Source organism: Moschus berezovskii, chromosome 2 (genome assembly GCF_049115385.1).
Source record: "Moschus berezovskii isolate FMDL1 chromosome 2, NW_MosBer_1.0, whole genome shotgun sequence".
In the NCBI taxonomy this organism is placed as follows: Eukaryota; Metazoa; Chordata; class Mammalia; order Artiodactyla; family Moschidae; genus Moschus; species Moschus berezovskii.
Genome location: NC_142461.1, coordinates 2,841,518 through 2,857,032, shown reverse-complemented (window position 1 = coordinate 2,857,032; position 15,515 = coordinate 2,841,518). Strand labels below are relative to the sequence as shown.

General features: G+C 51.5%; 1 protein-coding gene across 3 annotated transcripts in view; it reads left to right on the top strand.

The window, feature by feature from the left end:
* UBR4 (ubiquitin protein ligase E3 component n-recognin 4) overlaps positions 1 to 15,515 on the top strand; it is a 133,122-nt gene that overhangs the window by 52,021 nt on the left and 65,586 nt on the right. For 2 of the 3 annotated variants that reach the window (XM_088843071.1, XM_088843065.1), the window contains exons 43-56: positions 435 to 662; positions 2,796 to 2,953; positions 3,859 to 4,030; positions 4,277 to 4,478; positions 5,642 to 5,805; positions 6,237 to 6,453; positions 7,304 to 7,520; positions 8,286 to 8,318; positions 9,448 to 9,511; positions 9,941 to 10,075; positions 11,056 to 11,230; positions 12,109 to 12,249; positions 13,617 to 13,738; positions 14,395 to 14,506. In XM_088843071.1, coding sequence (XP_088699197.1) covers positions 435 to 662; positions 2,796 to 2,953; positions 3,859 to 4,030; positions 4,277 to 4,478; positions 5,642 to 5,805; positions 6,237 to 6,453; positions 7,304 to 7,520; positions 8,286 to 8,318; positions 9,448 to 9,511; positions 9,941 to 10,075; positions 11,056 to 11,230; positions 12,109 to 12,249; positions 13,617 to 13,738; positions 14,395 to 14,506 — 2,140 coding nt within the window. The remainder of the gene's footprint in view (positions 1 to 434; positions 663 to 2,795; positions 2,954 to 3,858; positions 4,031 to 4,276; positions 4,479 to 5,641; positions 5,806 to 6,236; positions 6,454 to 7,303; positions 7,521 to 8,285; positions 8,319 to 9,447; positions 9,512 to 9,940; positions 10,076 to 11,055; positions 11,231 to 12,108; positions 12,250 to 13,616; positions 13,739 to 14,394; positions 14,507 to 15,515) is intronic. The other variant, XM_088843069.1, reaches the window with a different exon arrangement.

Genomic DNA, 15,515 nt, shown 5'->3' with positions numbered 1-15,515 from the left:
CTTGTCTGGTCCTACAGTGGTTTTGCTTTTAAATTCAGAATGCCTGATCTCCTTTACGTGTGCTAGCTTCTTTTAGAAATTAAAAATAAAAAATCCTAAGATTTTGGTACCTTTTGTCCTGTTGCTGAGCAGGAGCTATCTATGTGTAGATAACAGGGAATCGATTCTGGTTCAACCCCTCCTGTACCCAGTGCACTGCTCTTGATTGCTATTCTTGGTATAGGCGGTGTTGCTGTGTCTCTCCTCTGCTCACTCCTTAAGGGAGAGTGGACAGAGACCTTACTTGTCTTTGTGTGCTCAGAGCCTGGCGCTGACGGGTGTGCTGAGTGGCAGAGTGCCCTCGCCACTGCTGCTTCCTGGGCGCACCGGGGGAGTGTGGACACGGGGCTGGGGTAGACCTCCCTCACTTGATCTTTCTTCCTTCTCTCCTGCAGATTTATGACCTGTCGGTTGATGCCTTGAGTCCCACCTTCTACTTTCTCCTGCCCAGCTCAAAGATAAGAGATGTTACCTTCCTCTTCAACGAGGAGGGGAAGAACATCATTGTTATAATGTCCTCGGCGGGGTACATCTATACACAGCTCATGGAGGAGGCCAGCAGTGCGCAGCAGGGACCCTTCTACGTCACCAACGTGCTGGAAGTCAGCCATGAGGACCTGAAGGTTCGTGCACACGGTGCCACTTCCTTCTGGGCCGCAGTTCATCAGCTCAGCGGCTCTGTTACTGTCTCTCATTTCTTTTAAGTTTTTACGTGACAGCAAAACTCTAGTTCTTAAGGATTAAAGTTCCTTTATTCTCACAGTATTTTTAAGATTTACCACGGGGATCTGATGCTTAGAGAATGAGACCCCTTAATCATGGTTTCAAACGAATGACTGGGGACTTCCCTGGTGGTCCAGTGGTTGAGAATCCACCTGCCAATGCAGGGGGCATGGGTTTGATCCCTGTCTGGAAAGATTCCACATGGCATGGGGCAGTCCAGCCCACGAGCCACAATACTGAGCCTGCTGCTGTAACTACTGAAGCCCAGGTGCCTAGAGCCTGTGGTCTGCAGCGAGAGAAGGCCCTGCAGTGAGACCCTCGCACTGCAGCTAGAGAGCCGCCCATGTTCACCACAGTTAGAGAAGGCCTGCATGCGTCACCGAGGGCCCAGCGCAGCCAGAGACAGAAAAGCACCTGAATACATTAAAAACAAATGAATAGAGTGAATGACCAGCCAGAGTGGCAGCCAGTGCCCAGGCGGCCTGAGGGCTTAGCGTGCATGTGTGTCTGTCGTGGCGGGTGGCCTGAGGGCTTGCGTGACTGTTGTGTCTGTCGTGGCGGGCGGCCTGAAGGCTTGCGTGACTGTTGTGTCTGTCGTGGCGGGCGGCCTGAAGGCTTGCGTGACTGTTGTGTCTGTCGTGGCGGGCGGCCTGAGGGCTTGCGTGACTGTTGTGTCTGTCGTGGCGGGCGGCCTGAAGGCTTGCGTGACTGTTGTGTCTGTCGTGGCGGGCGGCCTGAAGGCTTGCGTGACTGTTGTGTCTGTCGTGGCGGGCGGCCTGAGGGCTTGCGTGACTGTTGTGTCTGTCATGGCGGGCGGCCTGAGGGCTTAGCGTGCATGTGTGTCTGTCGTGGTGGGCGGCCTGAGGGCTTAGCGTGCATGTGTGTCTGTCGTGGCGGGTGGCCTGAGGGCTTAGCGTGCATGTGTGTCTGTCATGGCGGGCGGCCTGAGGGCTTAGCGTGCATGTGTGTCTGTCATGGTGGGCGGCCTGAGGGCTTAGCGTGCATGTGTGTCTGTCGTGGCGGGTGGCCTGAGGGCTTGCGTGACTGTTGTGTCTGTCATGGCGGGCGGCCTGAAGGCTTGCGTGACTGTTGTGTCTGTCATGGCGGGCGGCCTGAGGGCTTAGCGTGCATGTGTGTCTGTCGTGGTGGGCGGCCTGAGGGCTTAGCGTGACTGTTGTGTCTGTTGTGGTGGGCGGCCTGAGGGCTTGCGTGACTGTTGTGTCTGTCATGGCGGGCGGCCTGAGGGCTTAGCGTGCATGTGTGTCTGTCGTGGTGGGCGGCCTGAGGGCTTAGCGTGACTGTTGTGTCTGTCGTGGCGGGTGGCCTGAGGGCTTGTGTGACTGTTGTGTCTGTCATGGCGGGTGGCTTCAGGGCTTAGCGTGCATGTGTGTCTGTCGTGGCGGGTGGCCTGAGGGCTTAGCGTGCATGTGTGTCTGTCATGGCGGGCGGCCTGAGGGCTTAGCGTGCATGTGTGTCTGTCGTGGCGGGTGGCCTGAGGGCTTAGCGTGCATGTGTGTCTGTCGTGGTGGGCGGCCTGAGGGCTTGTGTGACTGTTGTGTCTGTCATGGCGGGTGGCTTCAGGGCTTAGCGTGCATGTGTGTCTGTCGTGGCGGGTGGCCTGAGGGCTTGCGTGACTGTTGTGTCTGTCATGGCGGGTGGCTTCAGGGCTTAGCGTGCATGTGTGTCTGTCGTGGCGGGTGGCCTGAGGGCTTGCGTGACTGTTGTATCTGTCATGGCGGGTGGCTTCAGGGCTTAGCGTGCATGTGTGTCTGTCGTGGCGGGCGGCCTGAGGGCTTGCGTGACTGTTGTGTCTGTCGTGGCGGGCGGCCTGAGGGCTTGCGTGACTGTTGTGTCTGTCATGGCGGGTGGCCTGAGGGCTTAGCGTGCATGTGTGTCTGTCATGGCGGGTGGCCTGAGGGCTTGCGTGACTGTTGTGTCTGTCGTGGCGGGTGGCCTGAGGGCTTGCGTGACTGTTGTGTCTGTCGTGGTGGGCGGCCTGAGGGCTTGCGTGACTCTTGTGTCTGTCGTGACAGGACAGCAACAGCCAGGTGGCGGGCGGCGGCGTGTCCGTCTATTACTCGCACGTGTTGCAGATGCTGTTCTTCAGCTACTGTCAAGGCAGGTCGTTTGCAGCTACCATCAGTAGGACGACTCTGGAGGTGTTGCAGCTCTTCTGCATCAACATCAAAAGGTGGGGCTGAGCACCTAACCTTGGACTCCCACAGCGCCCCGTGTGCAGCAGGGCAGCTCCGCCCCCCGGGGGCTCTCCCTTCCCTGCCTGGTGTCTCTGAACTAGGTACCGTCTGCTGTTAGTAGGCTGGCCAGTCTGCGTGGTTTGTCCCCCAGGCTGTGGGAGGTAATCTGTGGGGGCCACTGTCACTCGAAGGAAAAGCTAGTCAAGGTAGCAAATGTGGTTTTAATTTGATGAGAGAGTTTTCAGAAGGGAATGTCAGTTTCTTTCTCCTAGATGTTCCTGCTGCTAAGATGCCCTTGAAGTTTCCCTCCTGGTTGGGGTCTGGGGATATCGATCAGTAACTAGAACATGGTGTCAGCACACGGGGCATGGTGGGAGTTTGGGGAGGTGGGGGCTGCCGTCAGGCTTCTAGAAGATAGGGATATGTGAGGTAGGGGGCATTTTATTTGAGGAGGAGGCAGAAAAGGTTTAAGGTTTCTTCCCCTCTTTCTTTTCTGCCACTGAAAAGCCATTACAGCACTTTCTCTCGGCCATCTATTTTGTGAATCAGCTGGTTTGGGTGAAATAAAATGGATACCATTCATTCATACCTTGATATGCTTGCAAATTCTTAAAAGGACAACGGGTGTTAGCCTTTGGCACCTCCATGGGCCTGTGCAGTTGATAGCCTTAGGCACATAGGGCCACCGATCCCCTCAGACGGGAGAGCCTGAACCAGGACTCCCGCTGGGGCGCATGTTGTGTGTGGCTCAGAGGAAAACAGACTCATGGGTAATTTGAGTCCTTGGGTGGGTGTATTTCTCTGAGAGTCCAGTAGGTTGTGAGGATGTCCTTCAGGTCAACAAAAGAGCTGTTAGATGGTGACACCCTAACCAGCCACCGGCCACTTTTGTTGTCTGCAGTTCCAACGGTGGCAGTAAGACATCTCCTGCCCTTTGTCAGTGGTCTGAGGTGATGAACCACCCTGGCCTGGTGTGTTGTGTCCAGCAGACTACAGGCGTGCCCCTGGTGGTGATGGTGAAACCAGACACTTTTCTCATCCAGGAGATTAAGACTCTTCCTGCCAAAGCAAAGGTGAGTGCCACATTCCCCCATCGCTTGAGTTGACTGTGACCCTGCCCTATTTTTGTATTTGTATATCCTGTCCCTTTCCCAGCTCTTCTGACGGAGGCCTATAGAAGAATCTTCCCCTAGACGCCTTTTCTTTGCCAGCCTTTTGCAGTCGCCCTGTTGACCGTGAAGCCAGTGGCTTCTCTGCCTCTCTCTGTAGGTCTTAGTCCATAGGTGTGGAAACTAACACGGCCTGTCTCCTCCTCCTAGATCCAGGACATGGTGGCCATCAGGCACACGGCCTGCAACGAGCAGCAGCGGACGACGATGATCCTGCTCTGTGAGGACGGCAGCCTGCGCATCTACATGGCCAACGTGGAGAACACCTCCTACTGGCTGCAGCCCTCCCTGCAGCCCAGTAGCGTCATCAGCATCATGAAGCCCGTTCGCAAGCGCAAGACAGCCACCATCAGTAAGGCCCCGCCTCCGAGGCCTGCCCAGGGAGGGGACTCGGTGTAGGCGGCCATGGGTCCCTGTGAAGAGCGGGGACTGGGTCTTCTTCAGCGCTTAAGAGTCTGCAGTTCCAGTGCAGGGCCGTGAGTTCAGTCTCTGGTCGGCTAATTAAGGTCTCAAATGCCACGTGCCATGACGAAAGAAAGAAAGGGGGACTGTCTTGCTTGTGTGGCTTATAAAGGTAGAGATTGTGCTAGCTAGCTCCCCAGAAGCAGAGTCAAGGTTCTTACCGCTTCCCCCTTTCTATGCAGGGCGAGCATTTGTTGGCGCTCCTCTGCAGACAGTAGTTCCTAGGTGCCCAAGAAAGAATGCTCTCTTGGATCTGGTTTGAGAAAGTTTGCTCTGGGTTTAGGGAAAGTGGCTTGCCTGATGCAGCGGGCAGGACGGAACTGGCGGAGGGATAAATCCTTCAGTTGGTTCATTCTCACCAAGTCGTGTAGAAGCCAGGTCTTCCCTGGTGGCTCAGCTTAAGAATCCACCTGCAATGCAGGAGACATGAGTTCAATCCCTGGATTGAGAAGATCCCCTGGAGGGGAGGGCATGGCAACCAACTCCGGTACTCTTGCCAGAAAAATCCCATGGACAGAGCCTGGCGGGCTAGAGTCCATGGGGTCGCAAAGAGTCGGACACGACTGAAGAGACTGAGTACTCAGGCCATGTAGAAGCCATCGTAGGTGTCTGAGCTGGGAGTCTTGCTCCTGAGTGGTAAAGCAGGACTCCTCCAGAAGCGAAAGCCTGAATTTAGGTCTGAGCGAAAAGATCATTACAGCGTTGTTCCCACTCCCTGGAGTCTGTTCTAGAGTCTGTATTTGAGATAATTGTGCAGCTCATCCTCTATAAAGGAATAGTTTCTGTTGTTTATTTTATATAAGCCAGCTCTGAGAGAGCCTGTTGTGAATGAGTGTTCCGGGTCCTGACCCCAAATCTCTTTGCCCTGCAGAGTCGTGTTATGGTTGGGGGTGGTGACTGTTGGGCAGCTGACCACGTGTAGGCATCATAGTGATGCCAACCGTGTGATCTCGAGTTGGCCTAAGGTTGGGGCACGCGCATGTGAGCTCGGGCAGAGTTGGTGGGGCCGCGCTAATGACGATGCTCTCTGGCCCCTGGTGCTTCCCTCCACAGCAACCCGCACCTCCAGCCAGGTGACCTTCCCCATCGACTTCTTTGAGCACAACCAGCAGCTGACTGACGTGGAGTTTGGTGGGAATGACCTCCTGCAAGTCTACAACGCACAGCAGATAAAGCACCGGCTGAATTCCACTGGCATGTATGTGGCCAGCACCAAGGTGAGGACCGGCTGCACGGCCCTGGCTTCAGTCCCTGGTAGCAGGGCTCGCGAACAGCATGGTTTGAGGAACACATCTCCTGTCAGGATGCAAGTTTCACAGTTACTAACCCTTGACTGTAGTCTAATGGTCCCAGAATAAACAGATACTCTCGGCTCCATGCAGAAGGGCTTCTGCTCCCATGTTACCAGCAGGGTTGCCGTGCACAGGGCGGCAGGAGGTGGTTAATGCCAGGGAGAAAAGGAGCCTGAAATGGAAGGTTCTGCCCCCTGCCTGTGTTTCCTGTCCTTGGAAGCAAGGAAGTCATTGCCAAGGAGCTAGAGGATAAGGTCTCATGTGGGATCGCATGTGCGTCACTGTCTCAGGGAGGCCCGGAAATCGGCCCTTACGAGCTTGTGTTCATTTTGCCACGTGTGCCTCTCCCCCTCCAGCCTGGCGGCTTCACCATTGAGATCAGCAACAACAACAGCACCATGGTGATGACAGGCATGCGCATCCAGATTGGGACCCAGGCCATTGAACGGGCCCCGTCGTACATTGAGATCTTCGGCAGAACTATGCAGCTCAACCTCAGTCGCTCACGCTGGTTCGACTTCCCCTTCACCAGAGAAGAAGCCCTGCAAGCTGATAAGAAGCTGAACCTCTTCAGTGAGTCCCCAGCTTCTGGCACAGATTGTATCCGTCTCGTGATTAATTCTGACTGAAGGGCCACTTCTCTGTGGCTCTCCAGGATTCTGGGGTCCCTCTGCTCTACCGATAGCCCTGTGGTTTCTGCCATCAGGAAACGTTGAGCTTCATTTGAAATACAAAGGAGGAAAGGTGACAGGAAAGGGATATACTTGAGAATGGGAGGGGTAGAGACAGGGCAGCTGCTTCAGGGCTCCCTTGTGTAGGCTTGGGTGACCTTGCTGATGGGGCTGCCTGCCTGTCCAGGCAAAAGGGTGGCGAGATTCACACCTGACATCACAGAGCGGTCTGAAGGTGCAGTGGAGGGCCTCAGGGCCCCCGTCACGGAGAGATGTGTAGCAGTGCCCTTGAAACCTCGGAGTAGACATCCCTGGGCCTTCCATGAGGTTGACAGCTTTCCCTGCCATTTACTGGCCACCTGTCTGGTACTCTTTCTTCCAGAAACAGTTGCTGTTACTACGAATGAGGATGATCTGTGCTTTGAACAAAAGGAGTGTTTAGAGATCGCTGAGGGTGGAGTTGGGAGACATGGTTTTCTGATAGCACCAGAGGATCCTTGCACTGGTATTTGGGGTCTCTTCTGAGTAGGAGACTTAATAGGAGACTTTTGGTTCACGGAACTGTGTCTACGTGTATTCAGCATCTGTACCAGGTGAAAGCGCTGCTGAAGTCTCAGGAGATTAATTTCCTCTCTGACTGTGAAATGGATGTGGCTCACCATTTGTCCATACCAGTCTGGTCTTTGCTTTGGAGGGAGTGGTGATGCCCTTTACAGAGCGTGCTTCCTAAAGACTTCTCATGCTTATTGTAGTTGGGGCCTCCGTGGATCCAGCAGGCGTCACCATGATTGATGCCGTGAAAATTTATGGGAAGACTAAGGAGCAGTTTGGCTGGCCTGATGAACCTCCGGAAGAATTCCCTTCTGCCTCCGTCAGCAACATCTGTCCTTCAAACCTGACCCAGAGCAACGGCACTGGAGACAGTGACTCGGCGGCCCCTGCCACCACGAGTGGAACTGTCCTGGAGAGGTACCAGCGCTGGGGGGGCAGCCCTTTGTCCTCACCGGTTCCACTCTTCCAGCAGAACCTGAGTCTTGAGAGACTGAGCCCCTCATGGGTGTCCCAGGTCTGGCCTGTGATTTTCAAGATTTCACACCACCTCCCGCACACAGGGTCTCCTGATGAGCAGACAGGGCCTGGTGGCGTGCTCAGAGCCGGCTGACTCCCAGGGCTCTGCCCGGGGGCTGCTGTCCCTTCCTTTCTCTTACTGCTCAGGTACCCTTGGGAGCAGTCCGAGGCTGCTGACCAGAAGATGCTTGAGCCAGGGTTAGAGAGTAGGATCCAGTCTTGCTGAAATTATAGGGAAAAATCTTCCCTTTCATTCCAGTTTCATCATCTTCTCATCTTTCTCTGCAGCAGTTACTTCCTGTGGTAATAACGCTGCTGCCAAGAGGCTGTCCCAGGCTTCTTGTAGCAGAGTTCAGAGCCCCCTGGGGCTCTCCCCAGTGGCCTTCTTAAGCACTGTGCTTGGCTGCTTTGTGCTGGGGAGCTGCTGGTTTGCCGCGGTAGACGCGGTGACTCAGGATGAAAGATGTTCGGCTCTTATATTGAAGGTGTGAGAGTGACCTGGCTTGGAATCACTGCCTCCCGCCAGCAGCCTCCCTGCCCCCCCTTTTCTCTGTCTCCCCACGCCCTTCCCACTCTATTCTTATATTGTTTGCTTAGGATGTGTTTCCAGGTTTCTCTGAGCTTCACATTTTTTTCTTTTTTTTTTCCTTTTGCTTCTCCCCCAAGTTCTGAAACTGAGTCCCTAACCAAGCTGGACCGGTTAGTATGCCCTCTTTAATTTCTTTGCACGAGCGAGTGTGTGTTAGAGAGCCGTGTAACTGATGACGTGGCTTTGCGTTGATTCCGCTTCTGTGGACAAGTCCTGCTGCTTCTTCTGTCCCCATCGTTGCATGGCTGCAGAGCTGTCCCGTGTCCCCGTGGAGAATGCGGGGGGTTGGACCTGCGCGCTTGGTGTCGGCCGCTTCAGACTCGGCCGCCCCTGCCTTCCCCCCACCGCCCTCTGCAGGGGTGAGGAGGGAGTGGGGCGCCAAGTCAGTGGAGAAGGTCTGTCGTCGGAACAGCCAGGGAGCTTGTTCTGTCCTCCTAGGTTTTATGCCCTAGGTCCCTCTCTACTGCCACCCTCTGCCCCTTGACCTTTTTCTCACCAGCTGCCTTCTCCTCACTTTGCCCTGTTTGTCCAGAGCTTCAGCCCTCAGGATTTTGGTCTTTTTACTGTGCTGCCTTAAACGCACATGCGGGAGCCCTGGGAAGTGTGTCCCTTTGTACCCTTCAGTGGTTGGGTTTCTTAGCCTTCCTTTATAGAAAATTGCCCAGTTTTCTAAAGGGGCTTCATCGTACCCTTTGAATGTTGGTAATTGGCGTTAATCTAAAAATCCAGTTGGTTCTCTTCCCCATACTGGGCGACTCCCAGGAAGTGCTTTTGTGCATTTTCTTGGAGGTGTAAATCAAGTGTAACCGTAGCTGTCCCAGTGTAAGAAGATGGCTTGAACTTTTCCCTTTGTGTATCCCCTTTGCCTACTGATCTCAGGGCACCTGAGCTTCAGGTCCTGTCGCACTGAGACTGTTAAGCCTGTCTCTGTGATCCCTGCCACAGGCAGCAGAAGGAAGCGCCCTTATCCTCTTTGAGGAGGGAAAGCCCTGTCTTTGAGTCGCGGATTATGAACGTGGCCTCAGGTTGATCTGCAAGCAGGAGCCAGGTTCCTTCCGGCCTGTGACACAGGGAAATGACACGTGTGGTGCCTGTGGCAGGTCTTACCATGCTTTGATTTCGTATTTGGCATTCACTAGCCGTCCCCAAGGGCCTCGGGACTGTAGTCTGTGCAGGCTGAAGCGCCAGGCGGAGAGAAGGGGGGCTCTTGTACTCAAGACAGCTTTTCTGTCTCCCCAGGCTGGTTGTGAGTTCTTTGGAAGCCCTGGAAAGCTGCTTTGCTGTTGGCCCAATCATCGAGAAGGCAAGTTACTTTTTTAAAGCACATGGGAGCTTTCTGAAGAGGCAGGAGGTCAGTGGAATGGTCAGAAGCCCCCAAACCTTGCAGCTCAAGTACATTTATAGCATGGTCTTGATTTGCAAAGGTGATCCAGAGGAGTCTTCAGCTTAAGGCTTGTGTCCTCCTTCCAGGGGACCCATGGTGGGAGTGCTCTGTAGACCAGGATGAGTGCTAGGTGAAGAGCACTGTTGTAGGAGTCCTGGTCTCGATTTCGGTACCTATGTTGGGGGAGGGTTGTAATCTCTGAAGTTCTTTGTTTTGTTCCTTGTGGCCCATGGAGCCCAGCCTAGTCCTAGTAGCCTAGAAGAGGGGAAGGGGGAGGGCAGGGTGTGGGCAACTCACCCTGCACGGATTGTGTGGGGTCATTGGCAACCCTGCTGTCTTCTGCGTCAGGAGAGAAACAGGAACGCAGCTCAGGAGCTGGCCACGCTGCTGCTGTCCCTGCCAGCCCCTGCCAGCGTCCAGCAGCAGTCCAAGAGCCTTCTGGCCAGCCTGCACACCAGCCGCTCAGCCTACCACAGCCACAAGGTAATCGGGGGCGTCTTCTGTCAGAGTGGACGTGGTGGTACCAACAAGTAAGTTGGCCTTTTGGACGTCAAGCAAGGTTGTCACGGAGTCAGGCGGGGAGAGCAGAACGTTGAGGTTAGACCCACATAGCCTCTAGTTTCTCCTGAGAAGTGAGTGTCACTCAGAATGAGGACAAGCCTCTAACAGGCCCCTGGTTTGCATTATTTTTTCTTCCTATTACTTTAATAGAATCGACAAGATTTAAGGAAGGGACGGGAGGGACAATTGAGTTGGGGGGCTTCTTGCTGGAGGACAGGGGAGGGCCGCCACTCAGGTGGTCAGGACTGCTGGTGTCTTCCCTCCTCCAGTCCTGCACAGGCCTCAGGGAGGTGGGCTTACTTGTTTGTGAAGAATTTGGTGAGTGGGTGGAAGAGACTCGGGGAAGTCTGGGGAGAGGGAGTCTCACCTATTAAAGTAAGTAGCGATGGAGGGCAGTAAGTTTGGTCAGTTTCTGTAAATAGAGAAGAGTGTCAACATTTCAGATCCCTGAGGAGGGAGCCACCAGCCCGAATGCCTTGGTTAGCTTTTCCGCCTCCAGTGCAGAGAATTGAGAAATGTGAGTTTAACTTGCTGAACCTCTCAAGAAAAGGCAGTTTTGGAAACATGGGTTTGGTATGAACCTGCAGAGAAATGACTTCGTAGGAAAGAGATCTGGGATGTTGCCATTCTGGAGAACAGGCTGGTTCTGGTTTTCCAATCAGACTTTGATACTGATTTCATGGCTTTTGAATATTTTTAAGTGGCTTTAACATTTTATGTGTTTAAGAAGCAGAACTGTGTTGGGCTGCCTTGAAGGTTTCTTTCGGGTGGTCGGTGGTAATTAACCTGTTCCCTTGAGAGGAGGTCGCCAGCCTGACGACCTGTTGGTCCCCTCTCCTCTGGGCCTTAGTGCCCAGGTCTTCTTTGCCTTTGGCTCATCCTCTGTGATTCTTTTGTTGTAGGATCAGGCCTTGCTGAGCAAAGCTGTGCAGTGTCTCAACACATCGAGCAAAGAAGGCAAGGACCTGGACCCTGAGGTCTTCCAGAGGCTAGTGGTCACAGCACGCTCCATTGCCATCATGCGCCCTAACAACCTTGTGCACTTTACGGAGTCAAAGCTGCCCCAGATGGAAACAGGTGAACTTGGCCTGTGTGGCCGCGGTCCTGAATCTGCCTGCTCATCTCTTTACTCTCTCATCTTCTCCTCGTTCTCTCTGGCCTCTGATGGACTTCGTGCTCTGAGACGGGGATCTCACTGTCTCGTCTTTGTAGCTTGTAGGGCTTCTGACATTAGAGCTGCATCATTTTAATAAGTAGATACTCTTTCCAGTGCTTACCCCGTGGATTGCTCTTGAGTTTCCTTAGTGTTTTGGACATCAGGTGCAATCGGTCTCTGAAGTTACTACGTCTTTAAAATCTTCAGGGGAAAGTTAAGCTTGTGCCCTGGCTGCTTTAAAGTGATAGAATCGAGCATATCTTTTGCTTCCGCGCTGTTCTTTTGCCGGCATTTTATTACCATGAGCAGCAGCCCTTCTCAGCGCTTGATGCTGCTTCCCCCTCTCCTCATGCCGGTGGGCACCGCACCTGCTCCGCTTCTGTCAAATAGAGCTTATCAGTGCCTTTATGGTTCTGTTATTCGCATGCTCCCACAGGTTGTCGTCATCCTGTTCTTCCTCTAATGCTATAATCCAGAAATCGTTTTAGAAAATCTTAGATGTTCCCCTAGGTTTTACAAGTCGAACAGTTGGACCTGAGATCTCTGACTCTGCTGTAAGATCCTGAATGCTCCCCCTTCTTCTTAATTCTAACATACACTGTTTTCTGTGATATTCCTTTCCCAGACTGTTTTTTTCCTAGATGTGCCTGCTGGAATCTAGGGATAGTTGGCATATTGATTGGGGCCCCACTTGAAACTCCCTCCCCAGGCAAGCTTCCTTGACCTGAGTTAACCTTAAAACAAATTAAATTCCATCTTCAATTTACCGTTGTTAATCACTTTTTTTTCTCCTGCTTAGAAGGAGCAGATGAGGTGCGAGAACCTCAGAAGCAGTTGGAGGGAGACTCCTGTAGTTTCATCACGCAGCTGGTGAACCACTTCTGGAAACTCCACGCCTCCAAACCCAAGAATGCCTTCTTGGCGCCTGCCTGCCTGCCAGGTAAATCATGTTAAAAGGGACATTTGATAGTGAAACCTGATGGAAGTTCTTTCTTTGAACAGATTGAACTCTTCACCTTGTGCCTTCATCATCCATCTCTTCCAGAGTGAATATTTAGGAAATAGGACTCTGTGAAATCAGTGTTCCTGATGGAGGAGTTTAGCAGTGTAGCAGAGGAATGGGTCTTTCTTGGTCTCTCCATATCGGGTTCCCTGTTTCACATAAAGATGTGTGTCTGCGCGCGTGCACGTGCTTGCCTCCTTAGTGGTGTTTATGATTGTTTTAATAAGGCTGTAGAAGAAGAAGATAAGATGACCCTTGAACAGCTGGCAATAAAGAATGTTGGCAAGCAGGACCCCAAACGTCATTTGGAGGAACATGTGGATGTACTTATGACTTCAAATATTGTCCAGTGTTTAGGAGCTGTGTTGGATACTGTTGTATTTAAATAAAGTAATGGAAAAAGCTTTTAGTGATACTTTGAGTGTATAGTCCTCTGTTGTTCCTAATGCTCAAAATCCAGGGACCTCTGAAGGTGTATTTGGTTAAAAGCAAGACGTCTGGCATCATCTGCAGCGCTGTCACACCTTCAGTCTCCGTTGTGCAATTACTTCTGTTTCTTTAGTCAGGGTCTTTGCAGATTCCAAAGTGGTGTAAGAATACATCAAAGTGGACAAATTTTGTTAAGATCCCGTTTACTCTTTGAGGAAATCAGTAACACAAATATATTTTGATTGTTGCTTACAAAATAAAATACATTAAAAAAAAATCTTGGAAAGCTTGATTCAAAGCCAGTTAAAAAGGTAAAAGTTAAACATCATCCTAGAGAATTATTTTATTTTTAAGCTATTGCTGCCTTTAGTGTCTAACTTTTCACACTATCCAAGGGTTAGGTGGAAGACTAAGCTCTGAATAGCGATCTGGAAAAGTAGAAGGACCCTTGCTACTCGCTTGTGTTTGGACGTTGCTTGGGCACTAAATCCCAAACGCATGTTCAGGATGTCTTTATCACCTGAGGTCTGGGGTTCATTGGGAACATTTGGACTCTGCTCACCTCTTCATACTTGCTGGCTCTGTATTTTGATGTCTATAGAGAGTGCTGCTGCTGCTGCTGCTAAGTCGCTTCAGTCGTGTCCGACTCTGTGTGACCCCAGGGATGGCAGCCCACCAGGCTTACCCATCCCTGGGATTCTCCAGGCAAGAACACTGGAGTAGATCTATTTATTTCTGTGATGTAGGGTATGTGGAAAAGCTTTTGGGGCAGTTGGAGAGAGTTAGGAGACTACTGATAGAACAAATCGTAGCTAACCCTGACGGCCTCCGTTCTGTGTGTGTTTTGTTTGTCTCTCTGTATGCACTCTCCTTAGGCCTAACTCACATCGAGGCGACCGTCAACGCTCTGGTAGACATTATCCATGGCTACTGTACCTGCGAGCTGGACTGCATTAACACAGCGTCCAGGATCTACATGCAGATGCTCTTGTGTCCCGTGCGTATCCTCACCACCCCTGATAATCCTTACCAGCCTAACATCTGGAAGAATTTTTTTATAAGTTTGCTAGCTAATGAAATGAAATAGGCTTAAGGGAAGACAGTGGGAATTAAGAATTTTGAAGATCAGTAAAACCTGTAGCATCCTACTTGCTCCCTGGAAAGAAAGGTTGGGAAAGGGAGTGGACTCGGTCTTTGCTGCCCAGTCGCTGGGGAATGAGCTGGTGGTGGCCTCACAGTTAGTGCTGAGCGAGTCTTAGTCAGATGCGCGCCTGGATGAAAACCGTCAGGACCTGCTTTCAGTGACCCTAGCGCAGAAGCTAGTGTTGAAAGGACTGATTTTAGCACAGAGTTAAGATGAGTCTGGTCCTCTGATGGAAAGGCAAAACCCGCGTGTAGAGAGCCGAAGGGACTTCAGGGACAAGTGACCTGCCAGTCTCTTACCAGGAGCTAAGATCACGATGCAGTGTGCAGGTCTTCTGTGTGCCAGGTCGGGGAGTGGACCTGGCTGCTGACCTGATGCAGCAGGTTGCAGGTGAGAGTAGGCAGAGTTTCCACGTGTGTGTGAGCAGTGGTCCAAGAATGCGAAGTGTTTTATAGACAGTGTCACGAGTAACTTTAAAACCCAAGAATGATTGTTTTTTCCAACCGCAGGATCCTGCTGTGAGCTTCTCTTGTAAACAAGCTCTAATTCGAGTCCTCAGGCCAAGGAACAAACGGAGACACGTGACATTGCCCTCCTCCCCTCGAAGCAACACTCCAATGGGTAATGTGCGGTCTGAGTTCAGGCTCGTGTGAGCGTGGTGGGCAGGGGAGAAGGCACACAGAGCTTTGGGATATGCTGCTTGTGTTGACCGAGGTCCTGGAGACTTCTGTTTACCTGTCCATTGGTATACTCTGCCTTATTCCATGAAGAATTAAAGCTGGCGTGTAAAAGCTTATAGCAAGTAGAATAAGAAGAAGAAAAGTTGAAGCCAAGGAAAAATAAAGGTACAATAGTAAAATCAAGCCAAGGACATAAAATCTACATCATGGAGTCCTATATGGTAGTTAAGTGAAGCACTTGTATTTAGAAGAAAGCTTCCAAAAAGCCACAGCAAAAACGAAATGAGAACAGTTCAAAGATCATAGTGACTAAAAAAACCCTCCATTTTTCAGGAACTGAAAAATTTCCTGGTATGAATGCTCTTACGTTAAGGGTCCATTTTGTTACCTAATGGGTAGTATGCTCAATGGTTTTACCTCCAGTAAGATTGAAGGGGAATTTCACAAGAAATTCCCCTCTTGATACACTTGGATAAAAGTCAAGGACATACAGTAACATTTTAGTAAAAGCAGTTCTAAAAATTGTCTGAATGGTAGCTTTAGTATCTTGTGTAACTCTGGTTACTTGGTTTGGCTCAGTAGTAAAACTCCAATGAGAGTCACATAGGTGGTCTAAGGTTTTCTGTTAGCCCCTTGATAAAGAGTCAAAAGAAATATGTGACATGAACTTACTAGTTCAGTTCAGTTCAGTTCAGTCGCTCAGTCGTGTCCGACTCTCCGCGACCCTATATACTAGTAATCCAGTATATAAAAAATATTATTTTAACATGTAGTTAATCTAAAAAATTAGTAGTAGTAAAACATTCTCCATTCCTAAAACAATTTTTTGGAAGAGTTTTAAACATCTAGCCTGTACTGCGTACATTAGCAGCCCCTTTCCATGGGGACCCGCCACATTTTAGCTAGTGGCTGTGGCTACTTGTGGCACAGGGCAGGTCTGGAGGTGCTCA